Source organism: Lactuca saligna, chromosome 8, assembly GCF_052625555.1.
Source record: "Lactuca saligna cultivar CGN05327 chromosome 8, ASM5262555v1, whole genome shotgun sequence".
In the NCBI taxonomy this organism is placed as follows: domain Eukaryota; kingdom Viridiplantae; phylum Streptophyta; class Magnoliopsida; order Asterales; family Asteraceae; genus Lactuca; species Lactuca saligna.
This window is the reverse complement of record NC_136424.1, coordinates 10,985,774-10,999,809: the sequence shown is the minus strand read 5'-3', so window position 1 is coordinate 10,999,809 and position 14,036 is coordinate 10,985,774. Positions and strand designations below refer to the sequence as shown.

At 35.4% G+C, this 14,036-nt stretch overlaps 1 protein-coding gene across 3 annotated transcripts; it reads left to right on the top strand.

Annotated features, from left to right (window-relative positions):
* Positions 1-5,762: 5,762 nt before the first annotated feature.
* On the top strand, positions 5,763-9,814 carry LOC145010570 (uncharacterized). 3 transcript variants are annotated; one of them, XM_078969094.1, is made up of 8 exons: positions 5,763-5,970; positions 6,421-6,501; positions 6,653-6,838; positions 6,936-7,035; positions 7,111-7,145; positions 7,222-7,374; positions 7,455-9,499; positions 9,607-9,814. In XM_078969094.1, exons 2-8 carry the CDS (start codon positions 6,425-6,427, stop codon positions 9,657-9,659), a joined length of 2,649 nt encoding a protein of 882 aa, XP_078825220.1. In that variant the 5' UTR covers positions 5,763-5,970; positions 6,421-6,424; the 3' UTR covers positions 9,660-9,814. The 3 variants fall into 3 exon arrangements, with proteins under 3 accessions (XP_078825220.1, XP_078825222.1, XP_078825223.1); XM_078969096.1 differs by lacking the exon at positions 5,763-5,970 and adding an exon at positions 5,986-6,218; XM_078969097.1 differs by lacking the exon at positions 5,763-5,970 and adding an exon at positions 5,986-6,324.
* Positions 9,815-14,036: the final 4,222 nt, after the last annotated feature.

Sequence of the window (14,036 nt, the reverse complement as noted above, 5' to 3'; positions counted from 1 at the left end):
TGGTGAAGACGGTGATATCAAACTGTCGACCCGAAAATTTACATGCATTTATTGTTATTTACACACGATAATCTTAGCTTTTAATTATTTTTTGGGATGAGCTTAGGAATGTTGGCTTGGTTAACATTTGAAAAATTACAATAGAAACATGTATGTCGATGAGTACATATGAACTCAATGAGGATGCTTCTGATAATCATTACAAAGGATTTTTTTGAGGGGGTAGCCCAAAACTGCAAAAAAAAAAATCATCATAACTATGAGGAAATAGAGTGATTTTGAGGCTAAAGAAGAAATTAGATTTTTAAGGTGGTGGACTCTTATTATAGAAGAAGATGCAAGGGAGTTTATGGTCTATAACCATGGATGGTGGTTGGTTTCTAGTGGAATGTGTTATATTAGAGAAAATGTGAAGGTAGTGAATGGATACATTAGATAGAGTATTAAGATAAGTGCGAGTCAACCCATATGTACATGTACTAGCTTACATGATGTAACGCCGTAAATTTTCAAACCAAAATTTTTATTTTTAAAACACATAAAACTCATAATGTATTTCTCAAAAAATTAATTGTTCAAGTGTCAACACAAATCCATATAAAATATCACCACCCCAGAATCCACATGGTCTCGAAATCGGTGTGTATAATCAAGACGACGCCTTCCCACGATCCTGAGAATTACTCGAAATACATATCATACAACACGGTAAGCACAAAGCTTAGCGTGTTCCCCAAAATACCACATACACAAATAACAATCCTCTCATGACTATAACTCGGCATGGACCCTCTGGTCTCACGGCTCGGTGTGGATCCTTCGGTCATGTATCTCAGTGAAGACCCTTCGGTCTTACAACTCAGGTTGGACCTTCCGATCCTGTATCTCAATAAAGACCTTCCGATCTGACAACTTGGTTTGGCCCCTCCGATCCTACTCAGTAAGGCAAAGAATAATATAACATATATCACAAAGACAAAATGCGTAATATCACATAACTCGATATAAATAAATAGGATCCTCTGGTCAGTAACTCTAATAAGACCCTCCGATCACTCAATATACCGCTCAGGTATGTATAGTGAGAAGACTCACCTCGTAAGCAAGCAATGAAACTGGATACCCCTGGAATAGCCTAATTGTAACGACCCAAATTTCAGGGCCAAAAATTTCATTTTTGAATTAACGCATTTAATAAAACATTTTACCAAAACCTTGTCAATAAAACATTTCATTACAAATTCATAATGTTGTATTTCCAACCATAACATCATAAGTATTAAAAATCAGAGTACAGTCCCCAAAAACTTCTTGTGGAAACATGTGTGTGTGTGATACGCTGCTACACCGTCGGCTCTTTCCCCTTCGACGAAGAGGTACCTGAAACCAAAACAAAAAACTGTAAGCACAAAGCTTAGTGAGTTCCCCCATCATACCACATACCATACAATATCGTCGGTATCTTTCAACCGGTAACCTTCACCGGTATCTTTCAACCGGTAACCATCATCGGTATCTTTCAACCGGTAATCAACATCGATATCTTTCAATCGGTAACTGGGGACTATTTCACCCTTACCACTAGCATACAATCAACAGATATAAGCATGCAGTCAGACATATCCGGGTACTGACCTACCCTTGGGTCCTTAGGACCACTATCAGGGAGACTAATCCCTACCATACACATAGCATACTATCCAGATAAACCTCATAACCAACACATAACCAGACCAAGATAATTGTCGCAAAGACCATTATCTTCTAAATACCCCTTTTTGGTGGGTCGACATTGTGGCCTTAGACCCACTTCTACTGGAAGGTAACTCACCTCGATATCATGAAGTGTCTGAACTATCCTCAGCGCGTAAGTCGACTCCCAATGACTCCTTGATCCCTACATGACAACCTTCAAGTCAACACATATCACATACAACCCTAAACATGGTTAGCCCAAGTTCAGTCAAAGTCAACATTGGTTAAAGTCAACATTCAGTTGACCTGACTCGCCGAGTTGGCCTACCAACTCGTCGAGTCCATGCTTCTCTAATCCCACACAAAACCCTGACTCCACTAATCGAGTCTAGCAAAAACTCGACGGGTTCTCCTTCGATCATAACATCGTGACCATCTTCATCCGACTTGCCGAGTTCCTATTTGAACTCGTCGAGTTCATCTCCAACTTAAGAACTTTTCCAGTCTATGACTCGCCGAGTTGTATGAATAACTCGTCGAATCCCATGACTTCCAGGTCCCTTTTTCGCGTCTAAACCCATAAGGGACTTCTTTCCTAACACCTACCCATTCACATAAAGGGTTTGGGTGCACAATGGTCACCGACTCATCGAGTTCCAAGAGAAACTCGCTGAGTCCAACCTTGACCAATTCCATACAGTCGATTTAAATGAGGTCTAACACACCAAAACCATAGATCTGGCCTCCTAATGTCTATTTTATACGTAAAGTTCCAAACTTGATGCACATGCATGGGGTTTTTAGCTCAAAAATCCATATAAAGTGTCCTACTATGTGCATGGGGCTCTCATGGCCCTAAAGTTGGCACCTTTATGCCATGAGACCCCTCTTAAGGCCCATATCTGAAGGCTAGAGTCCACATAACAATCCTTAAATCCGAAAATGGCTTGAAAGACCTAAATGCACCCAAGATCTACAATCTAAAGATGAATAACCAAATGGAAGACCAAAGCAGGAGCATTTTACCTTGATTAAGCTGAAGATGGGATGAGATTTCTGGATCCACAAGCCCCAAGTCGAATACTCAAGCTCCTCTTCTTCCTTTTAAGCTTCACAAGTCAACAAAAGCACCAAAATGGCCTTAACACACACACAAACGGATAGGGTTTCGATATACAGCTCTAGGAGAGTGTTAGCGACAAGGGAGGCTGAGTTAAGGCGTTTATATAGGGTGCAAACCCTCATATTAGGGTTTTTGTCCAGACAACACGGACTCGTCGAGTCCGATCTCTGACTCGCCGAGTCAACCACTTAACTCCCGTGTCCAAACCGATTCTACTCGACGAGTTAGGCCACCAACTCGCCGAGTCCCAAGCCCAAATGCAAAGTACTTAATTTAAAAATACTTACCAGGAACCAGGTGTTACACTAATTTCCGCCTACACGTAGTAAGCATCTCTAATTAACACATTAAGATCACAACTTTATATAGACTCATGCTAATCCATCTCTAACTCTTGGGATGGGTGAAAGACCATTTTACCCCTCCATGGTCCACATAATCCCTGCCTTGACCAAACCCTAAAGTCAACAGAAGTCAACACTCTAGCCAACGGTCCATGTTGACCTGACTCGTCGAGTACTTGTTGTTCCTTTGAACATCACGAAAACCCAACTTAACTTGTCGAGTTGTCTCATCAACTCGCCGAGCTACCCTTGTCCAGACTCATCGGGGGAAAACCCTAGCTGACTTGTCGAGTCAGCTTATTGACTCGACGAGTCCATTCAGTCTGTATTCTCATTCAGACGTTTTAAGGCAAATCTACCACTCCAAACTCTAGATCTAGTCTCCTAGGGCTCGAATGTCACGTAAAGCTTTGATCTTTACGTTCATGCATGACATATTTGCTCCATAATGCCAATACAAGCTCATACAAGGGTTAGATGCACACGATCTTGTCTCTAGCTCAATAAAGTTCGGGTCTTTGGACTCACAAGACCTCCTACAATCCAGATCTGAGGTTTCAACCTCAAATCATGCTTAAAGGACTCAAATGACACAAAAAGGATGGGAGAAAACCCTAGAAACTCCCTAAACCAATATCTCATAAGGAAATGATCAAGTTAGCATCTTTTCACCTCCATCCGAAGCAAAACCCTGAAGAAACTCTAGATCCAAAGCCTCCTCTTGATCCAAGCTTTAATGCTCTCCAATTCTCCTTCAAAAGTGCACTAATAAACACAAGATTAACTTCTCTCTCATTCTATAGCTCAAGTGGACGATTAGGGGTTCTCTCAAGCATGGTTGTAAAACTCGTTACTCGGTACCTGTTCGACCGAATATCGAGTAGCGAGTACTCAGGAGTACTCAGATTCGATATTTCATGTAGAAATATTTTTAGGGAACTTATATATGTCAAAATCATAAGTTAAAATCTTAAGCTGATTGCAATATATAACAAAATTAGATACATGTGAATACACAAAAACTGAAAAACACATAATGATCTCACTTCGTGAATAATTACATAAAATTTAAGATATATATATATATATATATATATATATATATATATATATTAATAATCACATGTGTGTGTTAAATAATAAATCGTTAAATATATTATACATATTAATCACCGAGTTGACCGGGTTTGACAACACTGCTCAGTTTAGTAAATGACCGATCGGGGAGTACTCAGGATTATTTAACTCGCATCGGTAAGTGGCCGAGTAGCGAGTACTCGGAGGAGTAATCGGCTAACTCGGCGAGTTTTACAACATTGCTCTCAAGGAAGTAAGGTGGCTGGTGAGGCGGAAATGAGGGCTTAAGGCCCCTTAAATAGGTCACAACCCTGGATTTAGGGTTTCCTCACACAACTCCAACCCGACGAGAGCCGACTCGTCGAGTTGGCCATTAAATCCATGTGGCCAATCCGCCCCTACTTGACGAGTCGGGCACACAACTCGTCGAGTCACTCATTAAATCTCAAAAATAATTATATAAATGTAATGCCTGAGAGTCGGGATGTTGCACATGATCTCGTTAATCCACCTCATACAAATCAAACATGTTGATAGACCTATAAATATGAAATAACACCCATTGTTACAAATTTAGCAGGTTATGTTGACATTTATATTCTAAAAAGCACAAATATTAATTTAGGGACCAATTAGCTCAAAAAAAGATTTCATAGGTTTTTTCGTGACAATAACACAATCATATTGAAGTGATGATATAAAATCAAGGTTCTAAATAATGTGAGACGTGAGTTTGGCGGCAAAATCAAAGTTAAACCATGATAAGCCTTGAAAAACAGCATGGTTCGTCAAGGCATGACTATTTTATATAAATAAAAAAGATAACCCATATAATTATTGAATTTTATCAAATATATCAAGTTTCTAGAAGTGTTATATTAATATTTAGTATAAAAAAGTTAACAAAAAAACTTAATTATTTTAGAATCGATCAGAAAAAAACCCGAGCCTTGAAAAAAACTCGAGCCAAAATGTGATAAGACGCGCATTGACACGTTATTTGGATGCCACTCTTAACAAACCCGTCTTGAATGTTTTCGTTTGATTAGGTCACGCTTCACGCCATTACACGTCTTGAGGCGCGTCATGACGCGCTTTTTAGAAACATATATAAAATCCCTACCCTAATTTATTATCTTTTCAAAGTGAATTTTATAAACATATTCATTTTGATCATCCATTTCGGCAGCAATGTGCCCTTTTTGATATTATACAAAAAAAACACATTTAGTTGTATAATAAAAACCGAAACATTAATTTTATATAGGATTTGAAGTAAAGTTTTGATTATCTATTAAATGTCTTTAAACGTCTAATAAAGACAATAAAAAAACAAGGATACATTCAAACCCGTTTTATTAATTTTATAGCCATAACGGACGAATAAATGGTGTTATTTTGAATATTTATAGACATAAATAATAAATAATATATTTTACTAGACTTTATTCATTCAAACTTCAAAATTTAAACTTCAAACGATATCTTAATAAAGAATACAAATTTTGGTCCACTTTATTCATTCAAAAAAGAAGAAGGCGACACCACGCGCCATAACACAACACAACAAAGCGCTCACTCTTTTGTCCTTTCTACTCCTCTCTGCTACAATCTAAAACACAATCAAACGCGCCTCCGTTAAACGCCGTGCGCCTCCGCGAACCCGACAAAGGAACAGACATTTATTGAAGCTCCGCAGTTTCCTTCATCAGCTTTTTCCTTTTTTTTCTAGTAATGATCACTTTCTTTTAGTACGTTACAAATGCATCTACGCATGTGGAAGTGTTTATTCTAGTTAGTTAGCACATGAATAATGCGTAGCAGTACTGGTAGTGATACATTTTAATATTTGAAATGAGATGCCCATCGATTAGAAGCTTTGCTTCCAGTTGCGATGGAATTCCCTTTTTGGTGTCGGTGACTGAGGTTTTTTTCGTCAAAGATTAGGGTTTTTCTTTAGTTAGATCTATTCGTCAATGGTAGGTGGAGTTTTATTGTATGCTCACGTTTGAATTTTTTTTCCCGATGGTAAACATTTTAGCGCACAATTATTTGCATTTTTAGTATAGTTTCACAATGGGGATGGTAAGATGCTGTGTTTTTGTTGAAGATTGAGGATAGGCTAGTTTAATTTATGAGCACTGGTGTGTAAACTAGGGTTTTTTTCGTTTGTTGCTTCAGGTTGATGGAGATGGAGAGGGGAATTGATCCTGATGCGTTGCTTGATTATGTCGAACTTCAGATATTTCCAAGCCAGAACAGGTTTTTCCTTTTTAAACTTCTCGATCAAACTTTCCTTACAAATCCTTTTCCCCTGGTTACGAAACTATTATTGCTTCATGTTGTAATGGAGATAAGTATATAACATTTTTTTAGCTTCCGTTCAACTATCATCTCATACAAAGTTTTCTAGGTATGAGGCATACGTATGTAGTAGCAACAGGACACAAAAAGTAGCATCCGGAACTTTGAAACAGTTACTACTGCATTCACCTAGAGTAAAAGATTTGTCCTCCAAAGGCTCAAACACAAATTTCAAGATTTTACCACCTGATAACTCCAATGATGCTGACTGGTTTACAACAGCCACATTGAAAAGGTCCATACCATAGTTCATTCAATTCTTTTTACCTGCTTAAATGAATCAAAAGGTCATTATTCTTTTTCTCATTGGTTTACTTTATATAATCTGTCAGATTTCTACACATCATTGGTTCGCCAGACATCCTTAGTATTGGAAATGAAATCACTCAACTAGAGGAAACCAAAAAATTCCAACTTTCATTGTCTTTAAAGGTATGTCTTCTAACTTTTCCCCTCTTTATGTTATCTGGAACTAAATAACTTATGGTTTGTGTCTAACTCTAACAGGCTGAAGTTGATATTACATCATCAATCAATTCAAAGTATGTGCTCTTTTTTGTTATCAATCATTTTTCTCATTTCTTTTTCTCAATCAACACATATTGTGGCTTCTGATAGGAATGAACTACTAAGAGCAGTTGATTTAAGGCTCACAGCACTAAAAGACGAATTAGCCCTTGCCTTTGACCAGGCTACTGGTGCCAGATGCTCAACTAAGGACATCTCTGACTTGGAAAATTTTGCTCATCATTTTGGAGCCAAAGATATAAGGTATCTTTCCTTGAAAAAAGAGTAAAGAAAATTTCATATGTGGATATCAACACTTAGTATTACTACCATACTTTTTTCAGGGATTCATTACAGAAGTTTGTAGAAATCAACATATTCCCCTCACCTCAGGACTTGATAAACATCAATTTCAATAAGAATGACAGAAATGCCCTTGCTCCTCCCATAAAATACAACACCTCCCTAGCAAAAGCTGCAGAAATTGAACGAAAAAGCTCAACAGATGATGGAAATTCATCTGTTTCAAGTGAAGATAAACAAGCATCTGCTGAAAGAAGTCGTGCCCCTACAAGATCATCTGCAACACCAAGAAGGTCAGCATCTCCTATGAGGCGAATACAAATCGGGCGGTCAGGTTCCCACCGGGCAGCTGCCCTAACTATCAAGAGCCTCAACTATTTTCCACCTCGTGAAAAATTAGGGTTTCAAAGAGATGCAGGTAGCAACAGTAGTGAAGAAGAAGAAGAAGAGGAAGAAGACCCAGTGAAACCCAAGAAGAACAATGTATTAAGAATGAGTGTCCAAGATAAAATCAGTCTTTTTGAAAGCAAACAGAGGGACGAAAGTGTCAATGTTCCCAAGAAAAAGACTTTATTAAATACAAATACAAAGAAAGGTGTTTTGAGAAGATGGAGTTCAGGAATGGGTGAAAATGCTACCCAACACCAACACCAACACCAAAACCAACAACACCACCTCCCTGATAATATTAATATTAATATTAATAATACCGAAACTACCCCTGTCAGCACCAAAAATGTAGCACCAGAAGCAGAGGTGTCTGTTGAGACTGCAGAAAACATCACACAGGTGGAAACTTTAGAACCTGAAAGAGAAGGAAGCTGTGAAAAGCATGTTGACTCCATTGAATGGAGTCAACAGAAGGAAGCGGAACTGAACCAGTTATTCACAGAAGTGATGGAGAATAAACCGGTCAAACCTCGGAAGTTGAGTAATGATGTCAGCAAAAGTAAGAAATCAGAGCAAAAAGGTGGTTTTTATGATCACTATAAGCAAAAGAGAGATGAAAAGCTTCAAAGGGAAACAGCTGGAAAAAGAGCTGAAAAAGAAGCTCAGTTGAAAGTAATGCAACGGTTTCTTGATGAGAATAATAAACTCCAGAAAACTCAAAAGAATCCAATTCCATTGACAAACTCAAGAAAGGAATCACCAAAACCTTCGGTTTTGAAAAAAGCCACACCAAAACCACCTTCTCCTTTACCTGCCACACGCAAATCATGGCCATCACCACAGCCACCAAAAGCTAAAGAGGCATCACCTTCTAGAACAACTTCTCGAAAACCTCAGTCCACGTCATCATCAGATGTTCGTTCAAGTACAAAAAGTGAAAAGTCAAAGCCACGGTCAACCACTCCAAAGTCAACACCACCACCACCAGATGTTGTTACAAACAGGAATCTTAAAAAAACCATCAACGAGAAGAAACAGAAGCAGCCAACAGTTACAAAAACCACAAAGTCAACGAAACCAACAAAAGTCAACAACACTCTTGATACTGAATCTAAACCTAGTTTTTACACCAAGGTTACAAAGAAAAACAGTGTGGTTCCATTGGAAACAAAGCCTTTTCTTCGTAAGGGGTCTGGAATGAAGACAAAAGTTGCGGATCAACCTGAGGAAGCTTCTAGAAGAAGCTCTGAAAGTTTAGTAATCCAAAGTGAGGAGAATGAGGTTGGTATGATAACGGATGTAACTGAAACCGTAGAATTGGAACCACAGGTGGTTGAACTTAAAAGTGAGGAGGAATTGGAATTGGAATTGGAATTAGTGAGCCCCAAAAGGGTAGAAATGTCGGAACAGGAATTGGTGATTTCTCCAACCGCATGGGTGGAAGCGGAAGTGGAAGTGGAAGAAGAGATAATTTCAAGCCCGGTTCAGAGTGTGTCTCCGGTGAAAGCTGTTAAAGGAAGTGATGGAATTGGAATCACAAGTCCAAGGATTCGTCATTCTTTATCTCAGATGATGTTGGAGGATAACAGTGAAGAAGGTGATAATGGAGAATGGGGAAATGCTGAGCATCCTCCTGCTTTGGTTTACCACAAGGATTCACCCAAAGGATTCAAACGCCTCTTGAATCCCACAAAAGGTCAACTTTCTAATTCTATATAATTTCCTTACAACACTTCAAAAATTAAATTCCCAAATACTGATGAAATTTCAATGTTTTTTTTTTTGGTCATTTTTGTTTTTCAGGAAGGAGGTCATTCTTCTCCCTTTCAACGTTTAGGGGAAGCAAGGGGTATTGATGTAAAATATACAACATATAGGTTAATTAAGCTTTCTTCTTTACATGCATTTATTGTGTTGTAGAAACGATTGATTATGGGATGTATATTGTGGTCATATTCCTTCAAGCAAGAATCCTCCTTGCTAGAACGGGTATGATAGAGCTTCTTATTAATATTTGTTGGTGGATGTTTGAGATTGCTTGTTTAAGGTGTTTATTAGATTATTTATAGTTTCATAATAATATTAATAAACACGTTTAAATGTTTGGATGAAATAATGTAAAAAATTGCTTATTCACGAATAAGTTATTTTCTTTATAAGCTGTTTAATTCTAATTTAATTATATATATAAAGTATTTTAGACATTTCTTAAAATTTAAGAGGTATACCCATCACAACATAATGTACAACCTTATTAAGCATCTAATATTATACCTCATCGTATCTTTATGATATCTCTAAATCTTGAAATCTTGAAAGCACTAAACCCTAACCTCCTCTACACATTTTCACTACCGTCAAACCCACATCTCTTCTGTCTCACTCCTTATATCTTCAGTTTTTTCAACAACATTCTTGTACCATCACCCTCCTCATGTCGCATGCTACAATCTAGAATAGGTCACCAGCCATCATTTCCTCCATTAATCTTTTCTACCTCTGCTTCTCTTCTCAAAACTACAATCGAACATGTGTTTCTGCTCAGGAAAACTGTAATTAATATCCAAGTTTTCAAACCTTAATCTAGCCAACGCAATCACAGCTCTCTCTCTCTCTCTCTCTCTCTCTCTCTCTCTCTCTCTCTCTCTCTCTCTCTCTCTCTCTCTCTCTAAACCATCATTGCTACCTGATCAATGACAAAAAAATGTGCAGGTGGTGCACCTGTGTCTCTACTCAAGGAAATGGTAATGAAAATCCAACTTTTGAAATGCTAATCTAGCTAACACCATCGCACCAGTTATCATTTGCCTTTTTTTCTCTCTCTCTCTCTCTCTCTCTCTCTCTCTATATATATATATATATATATATATATATATATATATATATATATATATATATATCAATGGTGATGACGATGATGACAACAGAAGAGGAGGAGAAGAATGATCCAACGATGGTCGTTGTTGTCTTTTGGTAAATTATTTCCCTTTCTCCCAACTTGTATCCTATTGTTGACATATAAAACCAAAACCTCATTACTATCATCTACTGAAAGCTTTCAATCCTGATAGGGATTTTGGTAAAATGCTTTCTTCTTTTTCAGTTTTGGGTTTTAATCAACAAGAATTTATCTAAAACTAAGATAATTGTAGTGGTTGTTATTTGTAAATGCAGTTTTGGGTATACTTGTTCTAAATTGCTTCCTGTTGTTGTTACTGCCTCCAAAGACAGATCATTTCCATGAAGGGGATGGGTTTTGGTGCTTCAATTTCTTCTTGATTCAACCTATCCAATACAACAAAGTGATCCAACAAGTCTTGATGAATGGCATGAGTATTCCAATTTAATTAATCTCTCCAAGCACACATATTGCTCTATTCAGATTAATATAGACAAATTTCTGATAGTTCTTTTACTATTTTGTTGTCTGTAAGGATTGTTTTGGAGAGAGATCCAGATCTTATTCAACAAAAGGTCATCAATGATCGTCATTCTGCTCTTCACATAGTTGCCGCCAATGACAGGAGAAAGGTAGGTAATTCAAGAATTTCTTCATTTTTTTACTTTGTTTTTTGTTTTCCCTTTATGGATTTGTTCATTTTTTCATACAATGTGTGGATTTTTGTTCAAATTGTTTATATGCTTATTGACGATCAGTTTTTCAATCCCGATTCTTTAAATCGTTCTATGCATGTGTGTTTGTGTGTTCTCTGTTTGAATTATACTTGAATTTTTGTTTTTATGTCAATTTCATGAATCAGATGTGATGTATATATAATAAATGTTTCATGTCTGTTGTTTTGCAATTCACATCTCATTTGTTTTAATTTTGAACAGTTATATGTACAATATTTAAAAAAGCAATGCTCCAAGATAAACCATACAACTTGGAAAAGCAAGACAAACAAAATTTTAAATCTCTTTTAACTTGGAGAAGAACAGGATTTATCCCAAGTTCATTATTGCAATTATCAGATATTGTTTCTCTACAAGGTCATTATCACAAATTTCAAGTCTCTTACAATAGAAAAATTCCCAAAATAAAACATACATTTTGGAAATTATATGTATAGGAATGTTCTTTTTTATTTAATCAAGGTATATTTATCTAAATGGTTTTTTTTTTTATTTAAGTTTTTATTTTTGTTTTTTTATTTTCATTTTTTATTTTTATTTTATTTTATTTATTTATTTTTTATTTTGTAGCTTTTTTTTTTTTTTTTTTTTTTTTTTCTGAAGGTCAATACTTTATTATTATTATTATTATTATTATTTTAACCTTTTCTTATTTGGATTTCCTGTGATTTTTTTTATTTTTATTATTATTTTTTTATTATTTTTTTTTTCTAATTGGATTTGTATGTTAGAAGAGCTTTATGTACCTGTTGAAAGGTTTGGAGTGGTCAGGCTGTCAGAGATGTCTATCTGCTAAAGAACCATTACACTACGTAGGTTTGTGCGTCCAACCTCTAACTTTAAGTTAAATGTTGTTAATTAAAAAGCTTATTATTAACTAAAAGTATTTTGAATTATATTCATTGATATTAATTTAAGGTAGGCATGTCACATACTCACTTGTTGTTAACCGTATACTTGAACAAACAGAAGTTGTTGAAGGTGTGAAAGCGAAAGTTAAAGAAGAAAAGAAATATGAAAGAACTAAATAGAAAAAGGAAAAGGATAAAAAAGTTGTCTTGGCTGATGAGGTTTATATTAAGAAAAAGAATAGAGACGAGGATAAATATGAAATGAAGTAGAAAGCGATGCAAAAAAAAGGTGATGATGAAGGGGGTTAACTAAATGCAATATCAACTTTGGTTGAATGTAAGGAATGGAGAAAAGGCGGAGTCATTTCTTATCAAGAAATAGCAACTTACTATCATATCGGGGTCATATAAAAGGAATAATATATTAATTCTACATAATTGGGCCCAAAATGTTTCTTTTTTGCTGTGAGTTGTTAAATTGAACTTGTCAATTGTTATTTTCATTTTAAAATGACTATTTTACCCTTAGACCAAAACTGAGAAAAACATTTGCCACATATCAATTTTATAAATTTTGCTTATTTGTTTTAGTTAATAGTTTGTAACTTCTTAATGCAAATTATAGAGGTGGCCCTAAATCATTTTGATGTTTACAATGTTTATTTAAAAATTAAAACCATTTTAACATCATTTACTGTTTGGCCATTCACATCAGTGCAATACAAATAGTCTTTCAAATGTATCACATCAGATTTTATAATTACCTCTACATCAGTGCAATAACAACCTTCTTTCAAATCTGGTCCCTATTGCCACATTAATAACTACTTTATTTTTTATAAGATATTTACTTTAATATTAGTTCAATAATAAAATAGTATAAGTAATAAAATAAGTACTCATCAAATAATAACGAACTTGACCATTAGTCTATAAAAAAAATAATGTTTGAAAACAAAATTTGATGATCGGACCTATCGTGCTTAAAATAATGTAAAGGAAATTGATTAATTAGAATGTTAATATAAATAAGGATGTAATGCATAAATAATATTATATAAAGATGATGAGCCCTATTTATGCTTTGCAAGCCTTTCATCTGGTGAAAGACATATGTTTAGTTGGCTTGAAAATGAAGTCCACATGTATTTGAAAGGAGATTGCAAGACGCCATGTGGATGCTCTTACCCTTCCTTTTGCATTTGGGTAATGGAATTTGGGTAATGGAGCTCAAAGATTGCAACATAAAATCATAATTTTGTATTGAAAAAATCGTCATTGACTTTTTTATATCATTAAAGCCATCCTAGATTTTTTTTGACAAAATTACATAAATTGTCCTCATGATTGACAAAATCGACAAATTATGGTCCTTATGACGAATTCTTTACATAGATGGTCCATGTGGTTTCAAAATCTTGCAAAGACGGTCCTTTTGACTAACGACGTTAACTTTTTCAGTTAAGTTCTATGTGAAATAACATATTTTGCCCTTCATGCATAAGGATGCTTTATGTAATATGTTTCTACCACAAGGACCATTTATGTAATTTTCTTTATTATTTATTATTTTTTTTTATTTATTTTAATTATATATTTATACATTTAAGGATTTAGATTTGTTTAAATTTATTGTTTAATATATATTCATGCTAACATTTTTTAACGTGTTGCTCAAATTATTTTTTTTAATCTTTTTGACATTTTCTTCAAGTAAATTTATTAATGTTTTTTATTTTGACGTTT